The sequence below is a fragment of the Meles meles genome, chromosome 9 (genome assembly GCF_922984935.1).
Source record: "Meles meles chromosome 9, mMelMel3.1 paternal haplotype, whole genome shotgun sequence".
Classification (NCBI taxonomy): Eukaryota; Metazoa; Chordata; class Mammalia; order Carnivora; family Mustelidae; genus Meles; species Meles meles.
Genome location: NC_060074.1, coordinates 95738875 through 95760597, shown reverse-complemented (window position 1 = coordinate 95760597; position 21723 = coordinate 95738875). Strand labels below are relative to the sequence as shown.

Below are 21723 nucleotides of genomic sequence, written 5' to 3'. Positions count from 1 at the left end.
ATATAGCCAATAAGCACATGAAAAGATGCTTAACATCATTAACCAGTAGGGAAATGCAAATTACAGCCACAGTGAGATACTACTATACAACCACTACAACAGCTAAAATTAAAAAGCCTGATACTTCTAAGTGTTGGTGATGATGTGGAGCAGCTTAAGTTTTCATTCCTTGCTAGTAGAAATGCAAAATGGCACAGCTACTTTGGAAAACAGACTGGCAGTATCTTACAAAATTAAACATACACTTCCTGTATTACTCAGAAATTTCACTCCTAAGTATGGACAAAAAAAAAAGAAAAGAAAAGAAAACATGTCCACACAGACTTCCAATGTTCATAGGGGCATTATTTATTATATATTAAAATCTGGATACCACTTACATGTCTATCAACTGAATGAGTAAGTAAATCATGGCATATCTATTCTATGGAATACTATTGATCAATATAAAGAAACATATTGGGGTACCTGGGTGGCTCAGTCAGTTGAGCATCTGACTCTTGATTTTGGCTTAGGTCATAATCTCAGGGTTCTAAGATTGAGCCCTGATTTTTTGCTGCACACTGGGTGTGGAGCCTGCTTAAGATTCTCTCCCCTTCTACAAACAAAAACAAAAACAAAAACTATTAGAACATACAACATGGATGTATCTCAAAAACATAATGCTTAGAAAGAAATCAAGCACAAGACTATTATATTGTTCCATTTATATGGAATTCTAGAAAAGGCAAAACAATTGTAATTAAAGTAGATCTTTAGTTGCCAGAGGTGGAGACTGACTAGAAAGATGTACTATGGAACTTGCCATGGCAATGAATGTTCTGCAGTTTGATTATGGTACAGCTTACTTCACTGTATAAAATTACCCAAATTAATAAAATAACATAATTAAGGTAAGTGAATTTTTGTGTATATATTAGCAAGTTGAATTCAGTAGTACATATATACATAAAGTAGCATGTAGTGATCAAATACTATTTGTTCTAAAAAATATCAGGAATTTCTATCACTGAAATCTACCATATTCAAACTAAAAGAAAAAAATTGCAAATACAGAAAAAGTATTTGACAAATTCAACATTTATAACAGAAACTTTTTTTTTTTAAATGAGCCTAGCTTTTTTTTTTTTTTTTTTAAAGATTTATTTATTTGACAGATAGAGATCACAAGTAGGCAGAGAGGCAGGCAGAGAGAGAGGAGGAAGCAGGCTCCCAGCTAAGCAGAGAGCCCGATGCGGGGCTCGATCCCAGCACCCTGGGATCATGACCTGAGCCGAAGGCAGAGGCTTTAACCCGCTGAGCCACCCAGGCGCCCCTATAACAGAAACTCTTAACAAGTGGAATCTTCACTAACCTGACAAAAGGCATCTATTAAAAATCTACAGAAGGGGCACCTGGGTGGCTCAGTGGGTTAAAGCCTCTGCCTTCAGCTCAGGTCATGATCCCAGGGTCCTGGGATCGAGCCCACATCGGGCTCTCTGCTCCGCGGGGAGCTTGCTTCCTCCTCTCTCTCTGCCTGCCTTTCTGCCTAGTTGTGATTTCTGTCAAATAAATAAAATATTAAAAAAAAAATCTACAGAAAATATCGCACTTAATCTTGAGATTTTACAAGTATTTAAATTAAGTAACAACCAAGAAAAGCATGGCCCCATCACTGCTTTTACTCAACCTTCTACTTGAGGACGTAACTAATGTAATAAGTAAATGTAAGAATTAGACAGAAGAGATGAAACTCCTTATCTGCCAGACATTAGGTACCAAGCACTGTTATAAGGGTTTTAGGTGTCTTAAAACCCACTATAGTCCCATGAGATAGGATTATGCAAATGAGGAAAGTTGAGGATAAGCAAATTAACCAAGGTTATACAGCTAGTGAACAGCAAAATCAGGATGTGAACCTAGGCAGTAGAGCCACAGAATACATACCTTCTATTCCTGTGCCACCCTTCTTCATATCTGTCTACTTTGAAAATACAAGACAGTCAATACAAATTATAGATTCAGCTTTGTTGCTCTACACAAAAACGTATTAAAAACTGGTAACTGATAGTGTTGTTATGCCTTAGTAACACACAGCTAAAAATGTTGGAAAAAATATACCATTCCCAATAGAAAAAAAGTAGTAAGGTACTCCAGCATAAACTAAAAATCAAAGAACAATTTTCAAAGATAGTAAAGAGTACCAATATATTTAACGATTAAAAAATACCAAAAATCGGGGCGCCTGGGTGGCTCAGTGGTTTAAGCCGCTGCCTTCGGCTCAGGTCATGATCTCGGGGTCCTGGGATCGAGTCCTGCATCGGGCTCTCTGCTCAGCAGGGAGCCTGCTTCCCTCTCTCTCTCTCTCTCTGCCTGCCTCTCTGCCTACTTGTGATTTCTCTCTGTCAAATAAATAAATAAAATCTTAAAAAAAAAATACCAAAAATGAAGGGTTATACAATGTTCATTCACTGGAAGACTATACAATGTTCATTCACTGGACTTTTTGATGCCAATCAAAATCCTAGAATAATATCAAATAAATCTGCAAACAATACCAGGTAATATTAATAGAAAGGTAAATATTTAGTTAAAACATAAGAACATGAAAAAATTAAAAAAGAAACCACTGAATTCATATAATAGTCACGACCACGGTAGGAAAGAATAGGATCAGAGTGGGTACACAGGCTACTTTGTTTCCACAATATCTTTTCCCCTAAAAAAAGAAAAATAAAGTACTTGAAAGCAAATATGACCATGTTAAGATTTGATAAAGCTGGGTGGCAAGTTCAGGGATGACCTTTTCATCATGATCTAATCTAGTTGGCATGTTTGGAATACTTCATAATAAAAAAAGTAGATAAAAAAGATCATTATCAGGGGTGCCTGGTGGATCAGTTCATTAAGTGTAGGTCTTTGGCTCAGGTCATGATCCCAGAGTCCTGAGATCAAGTCCCACATTGGGCTCCCTGTTTGGTGGGGAGTCTGCTTCTCCCTTCTGCCATTGCCAGCTCCACGTCCACACCACCCCCTCCTCCTGCCCATGCTTGTGCTCTCTGGCTCTCTTTTCCCTGTCAAACAAACAAATCATATAATTCTAAGACTTTACAGGCTTTATTTTGAAAGAAGCTATGTTTCTATGAATCTGAGAATAGCTTTAGGCTATTTTATTTTAGGGCCTGGCAATTAATACAGAAAAAGATGGGTTAGTAGTCTACTTATTCTTGGTGTAGCTTAAATTTATTAAAGAGTTTTGGAGTGCTTACTATACTCAAGATAGTTTGCAGGATACAAAGGAAAGATATAAAATTAACAGTATTATCAAGTATAGAGGGAAAGTGTTCCTGACTAATTCTTACACAAAAGTTTCTTTTTGGTAGAGAAAATGAGAGAGCATTTTAGTGACATTCACTAAGTATTAGTACTAATTAAAAATCAAACAAAATTCTGCAGTATTTTTAAATCTATGTGAAATAAACTATTAAGCAACCCAAGCTTTCAGCTTTAAGAATTCTATCCTCTTATATCCATCTGAACTTATAGCTTGATATGTATACATATTATGACTATATCAGCTTTCATTTGTTTTTAGGCATTTACATTAACTAGTTGTGCACTTTTTCTTATCCCAAATTATAAATGCCAAAAACCAGTTACAAAATCAGACTGCAATGAAGTTATACAAAGACATGACTAGCTTTAAAATTTTATTGAAATTCAAGGTAGAATTTAACAATTTAATATAGCATTACATTGAATATCTTCTAACCAGTATTCCCACCTGCTTTACATGATTTCTGGGCACAAATCTAAAGAACTGATACTTTCTGCCTAATTTTCCACGATATGTCAATTACACATTCATTAAAATCTCAGATACTTCCCTAAAATTGTTCTTATTTCAATGTCAGAATTTAAAAAAATAAGCTCAAATATTCAAGATTTAAGACATTAATATCATAGCCACCATAATATAGAAAAGAAAAAACCTTACACAATCTGAACTGTTTAAAATTGTTAACATTTATTGTAGTAATACAATATGAATTTTTAACATAAACATATGAATTTTTAATTAAAATGTTCAACCATTTCCTACTGAAGCATGTCCAAAGTTATAAAAATCTTCTCTTTTAAAGTAACCTATAGTGAATTAATCTGAAGTAATTGTGGCACTTTGTTTAAGACATTTACTCCACTGCATATTTCAAGTAGCTACTTAAAATCAGGGATAGCCTGATCAATAGCAGGTTACTGGAAAGAATAAAAAAAGCACGGCTTTCTTTAAGGAGTGAGTCGTTTGGGATCACGGGGGAACATTGAGGTCTGACGAACATTGTGCAGTCCCAAAAAAAGCATCGTCACTCGTTCCAACCCTGGGGGAAACAAAATAATTATTAATTCCTTTTTCTGAAAATCTTTCAGGGTCTTACTTATTGAAATTACCAACAAAGTATCACTGATCAATAAAATACTTTCATTATTTTGAGTTTATTTAAGATGAACTGTTTTGGAACACCTCGGTGGCCTAGTTGGTTGAGCATCTGATTCTTTAACCCACTGAGCCACCCAGGCACCCCAGAGCATCTGATTCTTGATTTCTGCTTAGGTCTTGGTCTCAGGGTTGTAGGATCCAACTCTGCATCAGGCTCTGGGCTGGGCATGGAGCCTGCTTAGGATTTTTCTCCCTCTCCCTTTGCTCCCCCATCCCACCCTTGTACACCTATGTAGACTCTCCCTATAAGATAACATAAATAACATAAAATAAAATAAAATAAAATGGACTTTTGGATCTGATTCAGAAACAAAAATAGAAATGATGCTGTATGTGGAAAGGACTAAGTGAGGTATCCTTAGGTTGTCTGGATTCTGTGAACTACAAAAATCTTGTAAATGTCCCAAACTTATGATTTAAACAAACACAAAAAAGCCATTTTAAAAGTCTATATGTGGGATGGGGCGCCGGGTGGCTCAGTGGGTTAAAGCCTCTGCCTTCGGGGCGCCTGGGTGGCTTAGTGGTTTAAGCCGCTGCCTTCGGCTCAGGTCATATCTCAGGGTCCTGGGATCGAGTCCCACATCGGGCTCTCTGCTCGGCAGGGAGCCTGCTTCCCTCTCACTCTCTCTGCCTGCCTCTCTGCCTACTTGTGATCTCTCTCTGTCAAATAAATAAATAAAATCTTAAAAAAAAAAAAAAAAAAAAAGCCTCTGCCTTCGGCTCAGGTCATGATCCCAGGGTGCTGGGATCGAGCCCAGGGAGGCTCAGCAGGGAGCCTGCCTCCCTCTCTCTTTCTCTGCCTGCCTCTGCCTACTTGTGATCTCTGTCTGTCAAATAAATAAATAAAATCTTTAAAAAAAAATTTATAAGCTATATGTGGGGTGTCTGGGTGGCTCAGTAGGTTAAGTGTCCAACTTTTGATGTCGGCTCAGATTGTGATCTCAGGGTTGTGAAATCAAGCCTCACATCTGGCTCAGGTGCTGGGCATGGAGCCTGCTTAAGATTCTCTCTCTTCCTCTCTCCCTCCCCTCAAGCTCTCTCTTAAGGGGGGGAAAAAAAAGAAAAAAAAATATATGTACCTATATGTCTTCAAATAGGGCCAGAATCTTAATTATGTATTCTAGGCCATTAATATGAGAGCCATAAACCTGTTCAAGGAATTTTCTAATAGAAATACCAGAAATTTACTGTAATTCAATAGATATGTAACATGGTGTTTCCTAGTATAAAAGACTCTAGGACACATTATTGTAAATGTTCTAAGTGGAAAAGAGACTGATTTTGACATGTGGCTTAAATATTGTATTACTGGCAAGAATTAAGACCAAATGTCACTTAAGAAACAGAGCAGAACTAGCAAATGAAACTTTGTGTGTGCAATTTATCTTTTACCCAAGTTGTGTAAGACATGTATTACAGAAAAAAGGCAAGGCCAAAGAATATTTTTATATAGCAATGACTGAATTCTAAAGGAATGTATTTAACTTCTAAAACAGAAGTATAAATAAGAGAATTAACATTTTATTGCTATTCCTTACCAAAAAAAACTTGCAGATATTTGAACCTTGTATTACAGTAACCTAATACTAATCTTAAAATAAAATGACCATATCTCATCTTCTTGTCAATCATTAATTACCAAAAAACGAGTGGTATTTGATAACTATTCAAATGTCCTTCACAAGTATGATTAAAATTTACAGTGTCAATCACAAAAATTTACAAAATATATAAAATGTACAGGGGCGCCTGGGTGGCTCAGTGGATTAAGCCGCTGCCTTCGGCTCAGGTCATGATCTCAGGGTCCTGGGATCGAGCCCCGCGTCGGGCTCTCTGCTCCGTGGGGAGCCTGCTTCCTCCTCTCTCTCTGCCTGCCTCTCTGCCTACTTGTGATCTCGCTCTCTGTCAAATAAATAAATAAAAAAAATCTTTAAAAAAAAAAAAAAGTACATTATCGAATACCTTAAGAGAAAATAGTTGTGACTCTCCCATTAAAAATTATAAACTATAGGGGCGCCTGGGTGGCTCAGTGGGTCGAGACTCTGCCTTCGGCTCAGGTCATGATCTTGGGGTCCTGGGATCGAGCCCCACATCAGACTCTCTGCTTTGCGGGGAGCCTGCTTCCCCCCGACTCTCTCTACCTGCCTCTCTACCTACTTGTGATCTCTCTCTCTCTCTGTGTCAAATAAATAAATAAGTAAATAAAATCCTAAAAAAAATTATAAACTATATATCCAAAGTAGCACTGTTTGTAATAACAAAAGGCTGGTATCAATCCACATGTCCATCAGTAAGCTGGTTAACAAGATTATGGTACACCAGTTCAATGGATTGATTCTGTGTAGTGTTAAAAAACCCAAACAAACTGAAAAAGTCTTTAATAATTGATAAGGAACAAGATAAAAAATATAGTAAGTGACAAATGCAAGGTACTGAATGATTTATATAGTAGAGTATGCTAAAATTTGTGTAAAAATATATTTTAAAAGTGTATATTTTTGTATATGCAAAGATTATTTTTGCAAAGGTTAAAAAAAAAACTAGAAATGGGGCGCCTGGGTGGCTCAGTGGGTTAAAGCCTCTGCCTTCGGCTCAGGTCATGATCCCGGGGTTCTGGGATTGAGCCCCGCATTGGGCTCTCTGCTCAGCGGGGAGCCTGCTTCCTCCTCTCTCTCTGCCTGCCTCTCTGCCTATTTGTCATCTCTCTGTCAAATAAATAAATAAAATCTTTAAAAAAAAAAAACAAGGGGTGCCTGGGTGGCTCAGTGGGTTGAGCCGCTGCCTTCGGCTCAGGTCATGATCTCAGGGTCCTGGGATCGAGTCCCGCATCGGGCTCTCTGCTCAGCGGGGGACCTGCTTCCCTCTCTCTCTCTCTGCCTGCCTCCGTGCTTGTGATCTCTCTCTGTCAAATAAATAAAATCTTAAAAAAAAAACAAAAAACAAAAACAAAAAAAAACCAAAAACAAAAACTAGAAACAATACTTTCCTAAAGAGAGGTAAATACATAGTCTTCCATACTCTTTTAATTTGATAAATTTTAAAGCTTATTAACTAGACCAACCCTCTCAAACAACAAATATTTTAAAACTATAAATTCAGAATTTTTTTTTAAATTTATATATATATATATTTTTTTTTTTTAAAGATTTTTTTTATTTATTTATTTGACAGCGAGAGAGAGATCACAGGTAGGCAGAGAGGCAGGCAGAGAGAGAGGGAAGCAGCTCCCTGCCGAGCAGAGAGCCCGATGTGGGACTCGATCCCAGGACTCTGAGATCATGACCTGAGCCGAAGGCAGCGGCTTAACCCACTGAGCCACCCAGGCGCCCCTAAATTTATATTTTATTAAAAAAAATATTTTATTTGACAGACAGAGGTTACAAGTAGGCAGAGTGGCAGGCAGAGAGAGAGGGGAGCAGGCTCCCTGCTGAGCAGAGAGCCCAACGTGGGGCTTGATCTCAGGACCCTGAGATCATGACCTGAACCAAAGGCAGAGGCTTAACCCAATGAGCCACCCAGGCGCCTCCAGAATTCTTTTAAGAGTCTCTGATAGAAATTGAGCTAAACATTTACCCTTTTATTTGTTTTTTAAAAGATTTATTTTTTAAAGTAATCTCTATACCTATTATGGGGCTCAAACTCACAACCCGAGGTCAAGAGCTGCACGCTGCACTGACTGAGGCAGCAAGGCACTCCTTACCCTTTTTCAATCACAGAGTGGTATCTTACATATATACTCTAGAAGTGGTGCTGAAAGTCAATGAAATGTTACATTACAACAAAAAATTTAGCAGCAATCTGAGCTAACCTGAGGGAGAGCTTTAATTTGGGCTAATCAGAATGAACTCATGGATGCAGAGAGAAAACAGGATAGTTAATTTATAAGATATTTTGCTTCTAAACTCTTTAGGGGGAAAAATGGCTAGGAATGTATTACAATATTTTAGAACACACAAATTTGCTCTTCATTTTGGTCCTTTGAAATCAAATTTTCATTTAGCTACAACTCACTAAAAATTTGTTATAATTCAAATTTGTACTATACTTAGCATGGACTTATTTCTAAGCAGTAACAATATACAAAACTTAGTTTTTGGAGTCTAATGAAGAAATTTAGTTAGAACCGAATGAATACTTTGCCAAATGAAATCTGGGTTGGAAATATATTGTCATAATATTAAAATATTACCAATGCCTCCGCCAGCATGGGGAGGGGCTCCAAAGCGGAAGGAATCAATGTATGCCTTAATTTTCTCCAAATCTAGAAAAAACAAAAACAAACTCAAAAACCAAACACAATGTATCATCTTACTCAGTAACTTATAAATATTAAAACAAATGATAATGTTTCTGAGAAGTCTTTAAAAGGTTTAAAATTGCTTTCACAATATACATTACTTTCCCAAATATGTTTTTATTTGCTTTCACAACATACATTACTCTCCCAAATGTGTTTTTATTTACCAATTCCATGATGTAAGGCTCGTTCTGTTAGCAGCTGAGGATCATGTATTCTTTGAGCTCCTGATAGTATTTCTTCTCCTCTCATGAACATATCGTAAGAGTTGGACTGTTTCTTCAAGAAAAAACAAACACACAAGAAAAGCCCACTCTTGAAGTGACTGTCATTCTATTTCCATTACTCATATGAGAAAAAAAAAAACTCTTCTGCACAAAGAACAAGTCCATTTTTCCCTACAATTAATGATGCAATATGCTCCAATGAACACAACTGTTTCTCTAAAACAAGGTTAAACTAGTGAGAGCTCAATAATTTCTTCTTCCCTCTTTCATATTTTATGCTCCCCTTCTCCTACGCCTTCCAATAACAAATCAGAGTACCATATCTAAACTTGCAAGAAGTAGTGCTGATTCTCATTTCACTTTATCATCTAAAATGTTTTTAGGTGTGATATGATTTTGGGTCATTTTTGGAACCTCACATTATCAACAGGTGTTAGTCTTTTTAATTAAAAAAAAATTTTTTTTAAACAAAAGTAAACAGAACATCAATTTACCATAGCTTAACCTATTCTCATATCAGATTTTAAAGTTATTTTCCTTGTCTTTGGATAAACCAATGGTTCTCAAAGTATGACTCCTGGATCAGTAGCCTCAGTATTACCCAGAACTTATTAGAAATAGAAATTATCAAGCTCCCCCAAGACCAGCTAATCAGAAAGTCTGGTAATGGGGCCCAGTCATCTGTGTTTTAAAAAGCCTCCCAAGTGATTCTGATGCACACTGAAGTTTGGGAACCACTGTAATGGAAAAACAGTAAAAGGCCACAAAACACAAATCAGATGAACTCCCAGGACAGAATGTTGTTTCTTAGTTCAAAGTCAATGATAATATGACGTGTTAAAGTCTGTATTTATTATTTATATAGCATTTCTTCTTCATAAATCTTCAAAAAATGACCCTTGAAAATCATTTTTAATGTAGGTTTTGACACTAGATTTTTAGAACACTCACATTTCACAGTACCATTTTTACCTGAATTGACAGAAACTAGTAGTAATACATATAATGATGGCCCATTAAAATCGCAAGTTACTGATGAAAACCATTCCCATGGTACAATCTAACATAGTCACAATAAAGTTTTCCTTCTTCCCCAAAACAAAATATTTAAAATAAATTTACTTACAGGATTTCTTGGGTCAGGCATGGTATAGAAAGGTCTTACAGCCAATGGATATTTATCAAGAATATAAAAGTCTGTATCATACTATAAAAAAAGATTAAAATTTTAAAAAATTTTAACAAAAGTTAAAAGAAAGCTAACATTTTGAAAATTAACTGTCCTTTTAAAAATAAGTTTTGTTCTTCAAAATTACTATAATTTCATGGTATATACAATAAGTACTCTGCTTCTTTCAAGTAACATCTGTATCCTATAGTATTTTGCCATCATATTATAAATTTCTCTAATACTTAAATGTGGGAGCTATTGACAATTCAGTCATACTTCAAATATTCGTTTTCTTCTTTTTATTCTGGACACATAATCTCTTTCCAATTTCTTCCCAACTGAAAACTATGCTGCAATAAACTTTGAATTTCGTTTCTTTTCTTTGCTAATCTAATTCATTTACTCTTTCAGATGCAATTTGTTAACTTTCTGTTAAATTATCCTAAATCTCCTTGGGCTTCACAAAAACTACATTAGATCTATAAATTATTTTAGGAAAAACTGACATCTATTCCAATATTCATCTTTCCCAAAACCTTGATAATTTCCCCAGTAAATTTTCATGCAGACATCTAAAAGAAATTTGGTAGTTTTCCTCATATGAGAACTGTAACTGAGATAAATAACATTTACATGAAATTATGACTTTTTTTTTTACAAAGAATAGTTACTATACGACCCTGACTTAATTACAAAGAAACCAATCAAATTTCAACTGTTTTGATGTTAAACATTTTTGCTAAAACTCAAGCATAGAGGGAATGTCAACAGAGATGACAAACTGGACTCTGCTCTCCTGAAACAGCATTTTGAAGTTATAAACTCCACACGGCAGTTTCAGAAATACTTTAGCTCCCCAGTCAATTTTAAGTGCAGCCAGCAGGAGGAGCTCAAGGACTGTTTTCATTTACACATGTCTCCTCATTTCCTGTAAGACCACACTAACTTCAACTTTTATATTCTTTGGAGTTTTAGAAAATGAGACAGGAAAGCAGCTTTCAAAAAAGAGGGCAAAAAGAAACTCATTCACCTTCAAGTCCCATGAGTTATCAGGGGGTACTCAGGGAAGGCCATTTCTTTTTTTTTTTTTTTTAAGATTTTATTTATTTATTTGACAGACAGAGATCACAAGTAGGCAGAGAGGCAGGCAGAGAGAGAGAGAGAGGGAAGCAGAGCCCGATGCGGGACTCAATCCCAGGACCCTGAGATCATGACCTGAGCTGAAGGCAGTGGCTTAACCCACTGAGCCACCCAGGCGCCCCAGGGAAGGCCATTTCTTTCTTTTTTTTTTTTTTTTAAAGATTTTATTTATTATTTATTTGACAGAGAGAGATCATAAGTAGGCAAAGAGGCAGGCAGAGAGAGTGAGAGGGAAGCAGGCTCCCTGCTGAGCAGAGAGCCGGATGTGGAACTCGATCCAGGACTCTGAGATCATGACCTGAGCCGAAGGCAGCGGCTTAAACCACTGAGCCACCCAGGCGCCCCCGGGAAGGCCATTTCTAAATAATTTCAAATCATCTTGAGATGGTTTCTGACTAATCTGACGTCTGATACAGATACCATTTTTATTTTTTATTTATTTTTTTAAAAGATTTTATTTATTTTTGACAGAGAGACAGCGAAAGAGGGAACACAAGTAAGCGGAGTGGGAGGGCAGAAGCAGTCTCACCTCTGAGCAGGGAGCCCGATGTGGGCTGGACCCCAGGACCCTGGGAAGATGACCAGAGCCAAAGGCAGACGCCTAAGGACTGAGCCACCCAGGCGCTGCCAGGTATCACTTCTAGAGGGACTTCAGTACAACTCAGTGCAAAAAAAAAAGATACTGAGCTAATCAAACTGACCGAGCAAAGCCTGTCTGAATATTTTTTATTTTTCCAAGAATTAAAAAAAAGTCTTCCCTGCGGTTTTTAATTCTGGGATCTTACCATTCTGGAAGACTTCCTACTGCAACTGTTCTTTAGTACCAGAATATGTTTCAGATTTAGAAAAAGAAATCCAGCATGCACAAGAGTCCTACCTTTTCCTTTACCAAACGACCCAACAGTTTTTCATTTGGTGTACTGAAAAATAAAAACAAAAACCCTCATGAAATTAGGTGTTTGAAGATCAAATAGCCACTTAAGAACTTTTAAGTGAATAAGGCCCCTCTCATTTGAGGTTCTCAAAGGATAAAACTTTGGCCAAATACATTGTTGTCTATCCTCCTTTTATAAAAGGCAAGTACAGTGACAACATTTAGTAGGTACTGCTCAAAAACATTTAAATAAAATAATAAACAGATGTAGCAATTCATAGATTCAGAAATAACATGGATGATATAATTTCCTACAATTATATATAACGTTTACTATAGCAAATAGGCTATTTTAGCCATTAAGTAGCTCTACTTCAAGATGGTCTCTCCTTTTGTTACTATTTGTCAAAGGTTTATAAAATAAAAATCAGTATTTCCAAGTCTTTAAAATGTAATAGTGTTTTTATAGCTGAGAGGCTGTTACTTTAGCTTCTATCTTAGGTAAGAACTGCCAAAATACTTAAGAAAATACTGCTCAGCTTAAAATAACTATAGAACGTATAGTTTGCCTTAAAAATGTAATCTAACAATGAAGGAGATGCTTAAAAATAGCCTTAAGAAAGACAATAACCACACCTTTCAATCCTATTTTCCACACAAATTATTCCAAGTACTTAAATATTTTAAAATGTTAAAATTTAATTTTAATTTAAGTACCGTAGATAGTATTTATTAAACCACATAGTTCACTCAAAATTACGTTATTTTTTATGATCTGAATTTAGATAACATAATACTATATAACAAATAAAGAACAGATATTTTTATAACTTTGGAAACATTAATTTTATGCTCCAATCCTGTGTGGGAATGGATTAAGACTGCTTTCTACCCTCTCAAACACCACTGATTTAGAAAGAGAGGTAACATATTAGATGATAAAAATCATAGGCCAAAGTCCCTATATATTTTTTAGAGTGTTACAAATATGGGGGTGTGATAGGGTCAGAAATGGTGTTTATAGACAAAACTATCAAAGCTCAGGCAAACCACATTAAACATAGTATTTTATTTCAGATAACAAGTTAAACAAAACAGCATCATACACCAAACTTAATAAAACTGAAGCTTATCATCTGGGTGGAAAAAAATCATCATTCATTAATATATTCATTCATTCATATCTTAAACCTAATTACTAAAGTTTAAAAAATCACAAAGTCAAACCTCAGATCTTCTTCATCTCCCATTTCGATTCCAGCTTCCCTAAGCATAGCCAATGCTTCACAGTACTCGAGTCTTAAAGTTGGTTCCAAAAATTTGAATGGTTCACATGGGAATTGTTTATTCACTGTCTGAATTTCAGTTTGAAACCTATTTGTACAATGATAGAGTTAAAAAAAAAAGTGTCCTGTTTTCCCCACAAGAGGTCACTGTGGCAATATATAAACATAATTTTTAAGAAAAATTTTACTAATACAAGTGAAGTAATAAGCAGATAGCTTTATTCTTCTACAAGTTGATATCCTTTTTTTTTTCAAACAAAGAAATAACATTTTTAACATTTCATAGGAATCACTGTATTCCTGTGCAATGATGAGGAAAGGGCAATCTGAGTAGCTTCAGGAGTGGCAGCAGCTCCGTGATCAACCAAGCGCCTTTTTCAGCTGTGCCACTCAGCCCCACAGACCCTCTTAGCTGTCTGGGGAACTCATTCTCTAATGGGGCTGACATGGACCCAAGAGTCTACTTTACATTCTATTAGTTCTGTGGGTTCCCCTGATAACAATTTTGAAATTCAGAAGTAACTCAAAAGGAAATGATTTTATTTTATTTAATATTAGTTAAGTTTTTAGAGGGAGGAGGAGCAGAGGGAAAGAGAGAAGGAGGATCTCAAGCAAGCTCCGTGCTCACTGCCGAGCCCGATGCAGGGCTCAACTTCACAACCCTGAGATCATGACCTGACCCAAAATCAAGAGCTGGATGCCAGGCGCCCCTAAAAGGAAATGCTTTTAGAGAGAGTTGTTTTGTGTAAAATCAGCCTCAATACAAAAATCCCCTTAAAGGGGCGCCTGGGTGGCTCAGTGGGTTAAGCCGCTGCCTTCAGCTCAGGTCATGATCTCAGGTCCTGGGATCGAGTCCCGCATTGGGCTCTCTGCTCAGCAGGGAGCCTGCTTCCCTCTCTCTCTCTCTGCCTGCCTCTCTATCTACCTGTGATCTCTCTCTGTCAAATAAATAAATAAAATCTTTAAAAAAAAAAAAATCCCCTTAAAGACTTTCAGGCTCTTCCGTAGTAGTAGAAACAGTTAAGAAAAAATATCTGGTAGGTATTGAGTACCTATCCATGTCACATAAAATCGTTCTTTGAATCAGTGTATGCACTAGGAAAAAGTGTTATCAAGAAATTATTTACATTAGAAATGAAATTTAAATACTCAAAGTATTTAACACATTTCTTAGTCTCTTCTTGTTTTGTCAGCACAGTGGCATTAAAGTATTAAAAACTTTGTAACTCTATCAGCTAACACTGTTAGTAATATAAAATACCCATTTGAAGAAGTATTAAAAAGAACTTTTTAATCCTTTAACACTTGTTATCCTCAATGTAGACCAAATTAATGAATATGTTTTCTCTTCCCCCATTCCCATTATACTTCTAAGTCTGTGAGGGCCAATCTCCCATTTTAATAACCACTATAGTACAGTGTCTAAGCCTTCAAACAGCAGGCACAAGACACATGTTTACTGTATTGAATTGTGGAAGATTTTTTTTTAGTAAGATTTAAAAGGAATTATTTTTGCCACTTATGGATGAAATGATAGCTGGGATTTGCTTCAAAATAACAGGGGGGTGGGAGAAATGGATAAACAAAATTGGCCATGAGTTAACAATGGTTAAAAGTGGGTGATGAGTACCTGGGGTTCATTAGGCTAGTCTCTATTTTGTATTTGTCTTGAAATTTTACTTAATAGAATTGAAAAGGTATGTTTATATTCCATGAAAACAGTAGAAATTAAAACATTATCATTTCCTGATTAGTCTTAAACACTTTCATGGGAGCAATAAAGCTTAGCCATTGGTTTATTCAAATCTTGATGTAAGAAGCGTTAAGAAGATCCCAATAACTGATTTTTAAATTGCCTTTCTTTGCTTTGGATATTAATCTAATCATGTCTGTCAGTATTTTAAAATATACTTGTCAATTATTCTTCTATGAGAGATAAGTACTAAGGATAAACTTGAGAGGTATCATGACACACGCCAGGTAACCCAACTTACAACCGAGAGAAACTTAAAATTCCTAAATGACTTACAGAATACAAAAAGAAGGTTTTTTTTGGGGGGGCACCTGGGTGGCTCAGTAGGTTAGTCCTCTGCCATCAGCTCAGGTCATCATCTCAGGGTCCTGGGATCCAGCCCCACATCAGGCTCTCTGCTCGGCAGGGAGTCTGCTTCCCGCCCCCCCATCCTGCCTCTCTGCCTACTTGTGATCTCTCTGTCAAATAAATAAAATCTTAAAAAAAAAAAGGCTTTTATTTCTAGGTTGCCAACTTAAATCTATTTGAAAAAGTCCAGTGAAAATGGTGTTTGAATCTCTAATTTGTAAACAAAGATTTGATTAATCCCAAGGCCCAATTAATGCTTGATCTGTTATTACAAAAACCGAATTAGAAATTTCATATCCCAATATTATAGAGAGTAGATATCAATACCCAAAATAAATGGGCTTCAGAAACTTTTTGAATTATAAATGTGAAAAGAAAATGAGAAAAGCTCTGCTCCTTCACTGTAGTTTCAAAGGGTATTTTATTTTATAAGGAAACATTAGTTGTTCTATAGACTATCTGAATGAAAGTTGCTTAAAATAAATGTTATTGAAATGTTTCAGAGAACAAAAGTTAAAAAAAAAAGGCTGTCTACAATTAGCTAGTCATCAATGTATCAATGCAATGCAGAGAATGCTTGGAAAATATCAGTCCTTATGCTATAAGATTTTTGTAAGATCAAAGATTAATTTCTGTGTCCTTGAAATTACTCATTAGACTTGCAATGGAGTAAATAAGATTCACAGTATTTCTGAACTCTTTTTAAGTATCAATGAAGCATATCCAAATACATCAACAATTTAAGAGTTAAATCAGTGGTCTTTAAATAAAAATTTCAAATATAGCCCTCTATAGTCAGTTATCAAAGTGCTAGACAAATCTACTACAGCTTACTTAATATTTAGGTACTGTCCCAAGTATGGAGAAAGGAAAAAAAGACTTTCTTGATCCTATTTAACTTATTTTCCACTTTCTTTTTGTATTTTCTCTGTGTTAAACATCATCACAAGTAAACAACTTTCAATGACCTTTAAGGGAGAAACTATGTGCTAGTTTAGAGGTTGTACCTAATGTGAGCATTTTACATAATTCAATTTTCTGAACATCCTGAACATGTCTAATAATTTTCTGCAAAATTCTTATCACCACATTATTACCACTACCAGTTTAATAATAAACTGCTATAAAAGTAACACAGGCTCTATTTCTTTCAAACATTCAGGATATAATATAAAGGAAAAAAATATAGTTAGGTTGGTTCACAATCTGGTAAACTTCCCCACCAAAATAAGGTTAACTAGCTGAAGTCCCAACTGACTTGGATCCAGAAGTACTATTTTCGGTGTTCATTTTTTCACTAATTAACTATTGATCATCTAAGTGGCAAGTCCTCTCTCCCGTACATATATGTATGTTCAATATAAACTTAGTTTACATGTTTCAATTCAAGAATTATTTTGAAGAACCCAAACTGATTAGACATTAAGTCCATCTAGGGATATATATTATTTGTTTTTACCTTTTTTGGAGTCCTTTGAATATTTGTACTAAGGTGTCAGCAATTTCTTCCACAACTTCATGGTAATGGTAATTAAAAGCCATTTCAATGTCCAAACCAACAAATTCAGTTAGATGTCTGTGGGTATTTGAGTCTTCAGCTCTGAACACTGTAACATTATTAAAAGAAATAAATAGTAAATGGTGTTTTAAAGTTTTGGAAAAATTGGGACTTAAGTACAAAATTTTATTTACTAGTACTCAAATGGTATTATTTTCTTTATTATAGGGTTCTTGAAAGACTTGATAAGCCATATATTTCAGCATTTTCTTGGACAGCAAGCTCATTACCAACTCCTACAGTACCGCAGTAAAAGCTGTAACAAATGTATATTAATATGTAAGGCTTTGGGGGTGCCTGGGTGGCTCAATGGGTTAAGCCTCTGCCTTCGGCTCAGGTCATGATCTTGGGGTCCTGGGATTGAGCCCCACATTGGGCTCTCTGCTCAGCAGGGAGCCTGTCTCCCCGCTCCTCTGCCTGCCTCTCTGCCTGCTTATGATCTCTCTCTGTCAAATAATAAAATCTTGAAAAAAAAAGTACAAAAACAAAAAATCTCCATTTAAAAAAAAAAAAAAGTAAGGCTTTGAAGAATCCTAAGGGAATGCAAGATCCTGAAATGTCTTCTCAATAATTAAAAATAGGTTCAATATCGTGAGTTTTTCTCAATTTTATTAAAACTTAACTCAAGCTAAATGAAATCTGTACCAGTGAAGTAACATTATATATATTTCAGCCATTACCTCTGTCCAGCTCTTACTGTCTTACTGCACTTTCCTCCTTTTCCAGTCTTCCTGACTCTAGCTCTGCTCCATCTTTCACATCACTTTAAGATCAGGATTCCCACAACACATCCTTGCTCAGTAATTAACTAATTAACTACTGATCATCAGTGGTTCCCAAATGGCAGTGTAACAGAATATAAAATGACAAAAAATCTAAAGGCTTTATGCTTTCATATTTAATCTTACCCTTTATTTTCCATTTCTTCTTAACACTATGTAGTCTTACTTTTTTCTTCTCCCATGATCTTCATTTATTCTGCTTCTGCTGACTAGAGTGCCATTTTTTTTTTTTGTAGTCTGTATCTCCTACTCTGTTCTTAAACCCACTTCAGTTTGCGTTTATGGTAACTCTAGCAAATTCCATCTCCTCCCTCTTTTTACACTATCTATACTACACAATTAACACCAATCTGCTGATTGTATAGCACAATCTGATTATTTGCTGTGACAATCAGTTGATTATTCCTTGCAACTGCTATCTATATGCCTGTCTTATTCTGTCTTGGGAGAAGGGACAATGTTTATTACCTTGTCACTCAAAACATGGTCTACAAACTGGCGGCATCAGCAGCACCTGGGAGCTTGTGAGAATTGCAGAATCTCAAGCCTCCCTTCAGACCTACTGGTCAGAATCTGCATTTTAACAAGATCCTCAAGTGACTTATGCACACATTAACATTTGAGAAGTGCTGGTTGATTTTTCTTTTATGTACATGTTATCTAGCACAAGGCTATGTATGCAGTAGGCATTCAACAAATTAGTTAATAAATTCAGAAAATTAACACAATTAATGCTCTTGCCAGTTTCTCTAACAGCAGGCATTTAATTCTTTTTCAGCTACAAAAAGCTTACATATATAAAATAACTTGGTAAGTTTTAGAGAATGAAACAAAACTAGTTTTTGCTTACAGTCAGCTTCATTAAAGAATTTACCACATGATTATGTGTCCATGCTTAACTTTTAATTTCTAATGGACTTTAGCATATTCTCAATACTAAGAACAGTACAAACAGTAATAGTAAAACAAAACAGCTTTAAAATAAAATTAGTAGCAAAGTACACAGAAGTACATTTGTAAACTTATAACAGTAGTAAGGGGCTATCAAGGACAACAAAATACATCATTTATAAGATTGCAACTACTTGTTCTTTCCTGTTCATGGAGAGTTAAAAGGCAAGTCCCAAACAGGAGCTAATTCTGTTTTTTGCTGTTTTTTTTTTTTTTTTTTTTTAAAGATTTTATTTATTTGACAGACAGATCACAAGTAGGCAGAAAGTCGGGAGGGTCACAGGGGTGGGGGGAAGCAGGTTCCCCGCTGTGCAGAGAGCCCGATGCAGGGCTTGATCCCAGAACCCTGAGATCATGACCTGAGCTGAAGGCAGAGGCTTTAACCCACTGAGCCACCCAGGTGCCCCAGCTAATTCTGTTCTAATTATACTGAAATAATAATAAATAATATACTCAGGTATATTTCAGAGGGTATACATATTCAAAGCATGTGTTTTTTAAAAAATGAGTTATTCCCAAGGTAAACATTTTCTTCAGCAATCTTCTGTAGGAATATAAAATGCTTATGAATCTATCCACATAAATGATATTCAACTACTTCTTAACTACTGACCATACAATTTTTTAATTTTTATTTTATTTTTAATTTTATTTTAGGAAATGTCTACCCAACCACATTGTCATTTTTACCTAAAAGTCAAGTGTTTATATAGCCAACATATGAAAGGATTTAAACTTCCAGAATGTATGTAAAATGTGTTCTTAAAACCATAACTATGGTACAATCAATAAAATTTCGAGAAAATCATAACCACCAAAACCTTACCTGGTCCAATACAGAAAACCTTCTCAAAATCAGCACAAATACACATTTGCTTGTATAGCTGTGGGGACTGGGCCAGATATGCATTGTTTTTAAAATATGACACAGTAAATACATTGGCTCCTCCTTCACTGGCAGCTGAAATGTAAACATTTATGTTATTATAACCACTGCAAGTTTATCAATGCAAATTTCTAATAAAAACAGTTCATACTTTCAAGTATTTCACGTAAAAAATTTTTTTTCAGAGAAACCACAGTCTATATATGCCTTATACCTGATTCTAAACCGTTTATACTTAGGACAGATTTACTTCTTTGGCTATACTTTCACTTTACATCATCAGATATACACACACCTTTTCTGCATCAATTTTGAATCTATTAAAGCTACTTTGGAGTTGTAAACATTTTTTTCAATAAGGAAATGATATTCTTATTGATTTTTCTAAGTATCAAGAATGCAATGTTCAATTCTTGATTTATAATTAAATGCTATTTGTAACACATTTTTTAGTATTATTTAAGCAACTCCGAAAAGGATAAAATGATTAAAATAAGGTTCTCATATGAGAATGAGAATTAATGAGATTTTCCCACTTGCAGTAGTTAGTAATATTACAATGCAGTATATACAAAACAAAATTGCAATACCAATTTAGAAAGAAACCTACATAATGAAAGTAGTTTCTGGTGCAACTTACATAATAATAATCTTGCTTCATGTGTTACTGCCTTATTTTATAATCACTATCACATAATGACTTCTGAAACAAGGAGATGCTGTATTATTGATGTCAGTGATATGTGCTGCACAGTCTTCAAAATAAAAAGTCTCATGGATAAACCTTAAGGGACAGTTGGGATTCTCAAATCAAAAAAAAATTAATGAGGAAATTGAGAGACAGTGCAGGGGGCTGTGGGGGGTAGGGAAGGAAAAATGAAACAAGATGGGATCGGGAGGGAGACAAACCATAAGAGACTCTTAATCTCACAAAACAGAGGGTTGCTGGGGGGTTGGGGTAAGATAGGGTGGCTAGGTTATGGGCACTGGGGAGGGTATGTGCTATGGTGAGTGCTGTGAAATGTGTAAGCCTGATGATTCACAGACCTGTACCCCTGGGGCAAATAATAGATTATATGTTACTTAAAAAATATTAAACAATTTGAGAGAAAGCAAATTTATTTTTAAAAATTAAGAGAAATATCTTAAAGCATACCTGAGATAATTTTAGGAGTTTGGATTTCCATAAAACCCTTGTTAATTAAAGTTTCACGGAAAAGATGGCAGATGCCAGACTGGAGACGGAAGACTGCCTGACTTGTTGATGTCTAAAAGACAATAATAAAATCTAATGAAATCAATTTGACACATTAACTGAGATGGAGTATTTTCTAATCAGGCCACCTGCCTGGAAGGTTCACAGAGAAAACAGTTCATTATATGAGAGAAAAGTTAGAAGGTTCACAGAGAAAACAGTTCATTATATGAGAGAAAAGTATAAGGATATATCTTGGAATTTTTCCTATTACAGGAGAATGGCAGAGGCAGAGGCTTTAACGCACTGAGCCACCCAGGTGCCCCAGCATTTAAATTCTTTTAAATGCCCCAGCATTTAGATTCTTTAAAATCTCCAACATTTCTAACTCTACTTTGCTGAGTCTATAAAAGATTAGAGAGTAGTTTATATATAAACTAAGATGCTTCAAAGATTTTAAGTACACAATAGTTTCCAAAATGTACAGTCAAAGCATGGGTTAAAAATGTGAATGCTTAGGGGTACCTGAGAGGCTCAGCCTATTAAGTGTCAGACTCTTGATTTCCACTCTGGTCATGATCTCAGTGTCATGAGATCAAGCCTTGCATCATGCTCCCAGCTCAGTGCTCGGCGGGGAGTCTCCTTGACGTTTTCTCCCTCTTCCTTTGTCACCCCCTCCCCCAGCTTGTGTGTATGTGTGTGCGTGTGAGCTCTCTCTCTCAATAAATAAATAAATATAAAAAAAAATGTGAACGCTTACAAGGGCCAGACAAATAAC

At 35.7% G+C, this 21723-nt stretch overlaps 1 protein-coding gene across 1 annotated transcript in view; it reads right to left on the bottom strand.

Annotated features, from left to right (window-relative positions):
* Positions 1-3676: 3676 nt before the first annotated feature.
* DARS1 (aspartyl-tRNA synthetase 1) overlaps positions 3677-21723 on the bottom strand; it is a 61545-nt gene continuing 43498 nt past the window's right edge. The window contains exons 8-16 of the mRNA XM_046019547.1: positions 20907-21018; positions 19691-19825; positions 17033-17180; positions 13414-13560; positions 12190-12232; positions 10128-10208; positions 8942-9053; positions 8667-8738; positions 3677-4358 (exon numbers count right to left, since the gene is read on the bottom strand). Of these exons, the coding sequence (XP_045875503.1) occupies positions 4267-4358; positions 8667-8738; positions 8942-9053; positions 10128-10208; positions 12190-12232; positions 13414-13560; positions 17033-17180; positions 19691-19825; positions 20907-21018 (942 nt within the window). The 3' untranslated portion in view covers positions 3677-4266. The remainder of the gene's footprint in view (positions 4359-8666; positions 8739-8941; positions 9054-10127; positions 10209-12189; positions 12233-13413; positions 13561-17032; positions 17181-19690; positions 19826-20906; positions 21019-21723) is intronic.